Here is a 6,000-nt window from a genome sequence, read left to right as displayed (position 1 = left end):
GACCTCTCCCCCACGCCCCCACAGTGCCCCGCCTTGGCCCTGTCCTCTTCATCCTCTGCCCCTGTCTCCTATGTCAGGAGGAGGAAGCCCCTGTGCGCACCCCACCCTTTACCTCCCACCCTCACTGCAGACTGCACTTCCCGCTCCCTGCTGCCTGCTGCCTGACTGTCCCTAATGAGATTACAGATCTCTGGTGAAATAGACGAGGGTTAATTCCCCCTGGCTTTACAGGGCAGGGCAGGCCAGGCCACAAGAAATAGCAAAAAGACACCCATTCTCCAAAGCACTAAGTGTGATAATGACCCTAAGAGTCCGTTCCCCTGTTCAGCACGCCAGGGTTCACACTGCGTTTCCAAATACCCTCTGGGTGGAATTTTGTACCAGCCCTAACAAAGTAGATGCTTTTATCATCTCTATTTTACAGATGGAGAAACTGAGGCACCTTGAGATGAAATGCTTGCCTGAGATCACACAGCTAGTAAGTGGCAGAGCTGGGACCTGAATGTGGGTCTCTTGGGCTCTATCATCTTTAAAAAATAATAGGTCCAGAGAGCCTGCAGGGTGCCCAACACCAGGCTTGAAACAGCCCTGGAGCATCTACGTCCTATTTCCCGGTGAGTGGCACAGCCCACCTTTGAACTCAGGTCCCCTGGACTCGAATCTACATTCCCCGCAATACTGCCAAGCACCATTGAACCTACCTGCCTGTTCATGTGGTGGAAACAGACTGGCCTAGCCCTGACTTCTGGCCTCTGTGACCATGGCCAAGGGACTGGCTCCTGGGGTCTCATCCTCCCTGTCTGAAAAATGAAGGTGGGAACCCTGGGGTCTTTGGGACAATTCCCTATGATTGGCATAGCTAAGGCAGCCAGCACAGGCCTGGCCCACAGCACGTGCACTCACCCATCTCAGTTTCTTTATCTGTAAAATGGTGATATTAATAGTACTTATTTCTTGGGATTGGTGTTAGGATTAAATATGCCAGTACATGTAATATTCTTCTAGAATGGCACCTGGGGCACAGTAAATGCTTAATTAATGTTGAGGGAAACTGATATCTTACTGTCTTGTTTTCGATTCTTTCTGGAAGGAAGCAGGGGTAAAGATCAAACGAACCAAGCAAATGTTCCTCTTGTTCCCCCCAGTACCTGGTCCACTCAACTGTTTAAGAGGAATGCTTGGCTTTGAGGCCTGAACTCCCAGACCACGTGGTCTGCTCTAATTTCCCAGGCCCTAATCTGCTCCCAGCTCCTAATGATGCAGCTGGTAATAGGATTGTGGCTTCCCTCTAAGGCGGCCACACGGGCATGGCCGTGGGGCTGGCGACTGGTGTTTAGCAACTCCGACCACCTGCCTGCTGAGGGGCTAGAGCCCTCAGCCCAGACCCTGTGTCCCCGGCCGGGCTCTCATGCATGGAATGGTGCTGTGCCCCTTGCCAGCAGGCCAGGCTCGCCATGGTGCCACATGCCATCTTGGCACGGGGGAGGGACGTGTGCAGGCGGAATGGACTACTCATCCTGTCTGTGCTGTCTGTCATCGTGGGCTGCCTCCTTGGCTTCTTCTTGAGGACTCGGCGCCTCTCACCACAGGTCAGCCACCCAGAGCATCTCGGGGTCCCTGTCCAGGAGGGGTGTGTGGGCCTGAGGGATCTGGGGTGCCATGACAGTGTGTGAGTCCCTCTGCCCCTCTGGGTCCTGGTTTTCTCATCGGTAACATGGGTGTGGTAAACACTTTGCAGGACTAGAGGGAGGAACCAGTCATGTGGTTCTGGGGAGTGATTACAAACGCAGCACCACCAGGTGAGGAGAGGCGAGGGTGCCTCGTGACAACAAACCCAAGGCCAAGAGCCATGGCGGGGAAAGAGGGGGATCTTGTGTGAGTTCAAACAGGCACCAGAGAACACCTCCTAAAGGCTGCTCAAATGACAAGAGATCCAGGAAGGGCGCTCTAGGCAGAGGTGGCAGCAGGTGCCAGGTGCAGGGGCCGGAGCGCAGAGGCCAGCAGGCCCATAGGTCCCATCGCCACACATAGGCTTGTGGCATCCATGAGATGCTTTTGGGCAGAAGAGCGACAGGCCAGTTTGGAGCTTGGGAGACCCCTCAGGTGCCGAGTGGAGAGGGGGTGGCACTGGGGCAGGCAGGGGGCCGAGAAGGGGCAGCTTGGGGGAGATGTGGCAGTGCAGACAAAAGGGACAGATGTGAGAACTGTTTTCAAAAGGGGAAGCTTCAGGATGTGGGGGCCGATTGGATGTGGGCTGGGGGACAGGAAGGGGAGCCAGGCCCCAGGTTTCCAGCCTGTGTAACTGCCATGGGGAAGCTGCCTTGCCTGGGAAAGAGCCCCTTTCCCTGTCAGTCCCCATCTCCTACAGGAGAGGGAGGGACATTCCCATGGTGTTAAGGAAAAAATCATTCTGCCACTTGTTAAACTGGTAAGGAAGGCTCTGTTCAGGACTATTGTGGTGGGGGGGTAGGTGTCAAGACCTCCTGGGGAGGGAGATAGGACCCAACCACAAATACAACAAAGACGGCTGGAGATTTATAGCCAGTGAAAGGAGGAAGGGGGCCAGGGACAGAAAATGACTACAGGATCAGGGTAGGGGGATTCTTGTTGAAGGCAGGCCAGGGTGATCAGACATTGATCTGGGATGAGGAATTTGATCCAGTATCGGGATGCTGAAGGGTGAGGGATCCTCACTAAACTGACTTGGCAGGACTTTTGCTAAAGCTGGACTATGCGGGCCAAAGACAAGGCCCAAGGACAAAGCCCAGTGGAAAAGAGGGCTCAGAGGAGCCTGTCTGAAGTGTGGTCAAGGAGAGAGGCTTTGTCCCTGTTTCCAGAAAGTCCTCTTCCCGCAGCTCACTAATGTCTAATGCCATCTCTACGACTGGGGTCAGGCATTAGACTTTGTCTTCCATTAAAAGGAAAACACCCACTCCTGGAGAACTGAGCCACGACGTAGTGACCCTGTTAAGCCTCGAGCAGTTATTTAGGAAGAAGCATGGACTCTGGAGGCAGAGGAACCCTGAACTTTGACTCTGCTAGCAAATGGCTGGGCAATATCCTCTCTCCTCCCTGGGACTCAGTTTCCTTGTCTGTAAAATGGGATGTGGGGCAGTATATGTCTACTACAATTGTTATGAGGAATAAACCAAGGATTCATCAGTGCCCAGCATACAGTAGGTGCTTACTACATGTTACTTCCCCCTCCCTCTCTTATCTACCTGTTAAAGTCCTATCTACATCAGGAACCATCCCATCGCCCATAGCTGATGAAAGTAACTGTAACCCTGCTGCTGGCCGCCTAGCTTCAGAGCTAGTTACGTGGGTGTCTCTTTCTCCCACCAAGCTGCACACTGCTGGACAACAGATGGGTTGTTGTTTTTTAACCAAAACGTGAGCCTAGCCATGTGTCAGGCACAGAGAGAACGCTCAACTATCTGCTGCATTAAACTGGCAATGGAACAAAAAAATCTGCAATTTGTTCTCTTTAATTTTCCTCAGCAACAAAAACATATCTCCTGCAGGAAGATTATTTTGTGAAAACAAATTGGAATGCCTATTATTAAAAGCCAAACTCATCTGGGGCCTCCTTTGCCAAAGCTGCCTTTCCCATCTGTTTGGAAATGCAAATGTATTCCGGTCTGGATTAACCTACCAGATAAATTGAAGGAAGGATGTAGAGGCTTAGAACAATTATTTGGCAGGAACTGGCTTTCTCAGCATCTTACTTTGAAATCTGGGATTTCTCTGTTTGATCTCTTTGCCTGTGACTCAGAAACTAAACCCTTCTTGTTTTGTAAGCTTATGCAACAGGCAAAAATCATAAACAATTTGGAAAATGGTAGAATGTTCTATTTGTGAAAAGAACTTAGAAAATCACAGGATTTTATCTTGGGATATGAGTATCTCATTTAAAAATACTGAGCATTTTAAGACTTCCAGTTAAACCGTGGTGAATCACAGTTGTATCCATTTTTTTCCCTCCTTCCTAGAATTCCACTAACATTTTAGCAACGGGATTTTTAAAAGGTAAAACCACCAAGAATAAAGAGAATATAAAAGGAGACAGTTGAGAAAAAGAAATCGAGAGGCTACAACAAATTAGATAATATGGAGGTGGGTGGAGCTGATATGACCTCGTTCACAGAAAGCTGGAATCTTAGTCTGTGGAAGTCGATACCAAGTCAGTTTGTCTTGCAGACTCCAGAACATAAAAGAGCAAGATGCTGCACTAGGCAGGGTGAGGCTGGGGTTGAAAGCCCGGGCATGGTTTGGAGTTTTGTAACCAGAGCAGTTAGACCCCTAGGGACCTTCCAGTTCAGTCGGGGGACTCATTCACCCATCTCCACCCCCTGCCTGCCCCAAGGAACCAGAGAATCTGGACTTGGGGGTATTGGGCCACCCCTGTGTGTGTTGGAGAGAGGGCCACGCTGAGGCACCTACTTCAAACTAATTAACAGACATCTTCGTCTGAGTGGGGTCCCCAGCATGGTTTCAGATCGCTGCCAGCTGAGCTTAGGCACCATGTCATTCCTCAGCCAAAGGCAGGAAGAGACTTCTCTCACTGAAGCCTCAGAGAAAATATCTCTAAATTCTGCTATAAAGGAGACTCCTCTACCATCCCACCCAGCCCCAGTGAAAAAGCCAGATCAGCACCTGTCACCCTGCCCTGAGGGCCGTCAGTTGACAAGCCCTACTCATACATGCAGAAGTTTAGCGCTTCAAACTTAGATATGAGCAGAAAGCCATGCCACCAGAAATGTGAGGAGGCTGCCAACGTGAAACAGAGTAAACGAAGAGAAAAGGGGATGTCTAATGAGAGAAACAAAGAGAAAAGTGGGTCTCTAATGAAGCAGAGACAAGGCGGGGAGGAGAAGGAAGCTTTGTAAATCTCCTCTTAAGCTTTCCGGAGCTGTGAGTGAAGATAAAGTTACCGTACAATGAGGGGATGCAAAAAGAAGGAACAATCAGAGAACAAGAAAGAATCTGGGGAAATTAAAAATAGAAGAACTAAGATAAAAATGTGAGTAGCTGCCCAACACATAGAAAGTATAAATACTTGAAGTGTTGGAGACCCTGAATACCCTGATTTGACAGGGTATACTGTACACTGTGACATACTTTGTAATGACACAGTGTATGTAACAATATACCAACTGTACCCCATAAATATGTACAAATATTATATATTAATATAAAAACTTTGGCTAGGCCTGGTGGCTCATGCCTATAATCCTAGCACTTTGGGAGGCCAAGGTGGGTGGATTGCCTGACCCCAGGAGTTCAAGGCCAGCCTGGGCAACATGGTGTGAGACCCCATCGCCATAAAAAAAAAAAAAAATTAATGTCAATAACTGGGATAAAGTTGTAGAAATCTCCCAGAAACTAGAACAAAAATAAATGAAAATAGAAAAAGAAAATATAAGAAAATTAGAATGTTCAATGTCCAGCTACCTAATGACACTTGGAGAGAGAGCTAACAGAAGAAAAATAGAGGAGAAACAGTTTGCAGAGAATCTAAGCAGTTTCTCAGAAGTGAAAGGTAAGCATAGCACTATCAATTTTGTTTACAAAAGAAAGAAAACCCCATACTATGGCCCATCACCATGAAATTACCAAAAAGATAAACAGATGGTTCTGGTGGAATAAAACCGACCTCATCTAAGGAACAGGAAATCAGAATGGCTTTGAACACCTTAAGCAAACTGGAAGCTAGAAGACAAGGGAGAAACACCTTCTAAACCTGAGGGGAAATTATTTCCAACGAAGTATCTCACACATGGCCAGGCTATTATCAGAGGTAAAGGTAGAATAAAGGCATTTTTACTCATGTAAGGACTCAGAAAAGTTTATTTCCCATCCACTCTTTCTCAGAAAGCTACCAAAGGAGATGTTTCAGCAAAACAAGGAAGTAAACCAAGAGGACAAGGGATCCCAGAAACAGGGGGCCCTCTAAAGGATAAGTCCCAGAATGACAACCAAGAAGGAAACCATGACAAG

The 6,000-nt window shown here is 48.4% G+C and overlaps 1 protein-coding gene across 5 annotated transcripts in view; it reads left to right on the top strand.

The window, feature by feature from the left end:
* The first annotated feature begins 1,265 nt into the window (after positions 1 to 1,265).
* The window catches only part of SLC1A7 (solute carrier family 1 member 7), a 49,242-nt gene continuing 44,507 nt past the window's right edge, over positions 1,266 to 6,000 (top strand). For all 5 annotated transcript variants that reach the window (XR_004031710.1, XM_012501974.2, XM_003264409.3 and 2 more), the window contains exon 1: positions 1,266 to 1,589. Coding sequence is in view for 4 of the 5 variants with exons in the window: in XM_012501974.2 (XP_012357428.2) it covers positions 1,413 to 1,589 (177 nt within the window). In the remaining variant the exon portion in view is untranslated. The remainder of the gene's footprint in view (positions 1,590 to 6,000) is intronic.

The sequence above is a fragment of the Nomascus leucogenys genome, chromosome 9 (genome assembly GCF_006542625.1).
Source record: "Nomascus leucogenys isolate Asia chromosome 9, Asia_NLE_v1, whole genome shotgun sequence".
Lineage (NCBI taxonomy): Eukaryota > Metazoa > Chordata > Mammalia > Primates > Hylobatidae > Nomascus > Nomascus leucogenys.
Note: the sequence above shows the minus strand (reverse complement) of the source record. Positions and strands in the feature narration are given on the sequence as shown.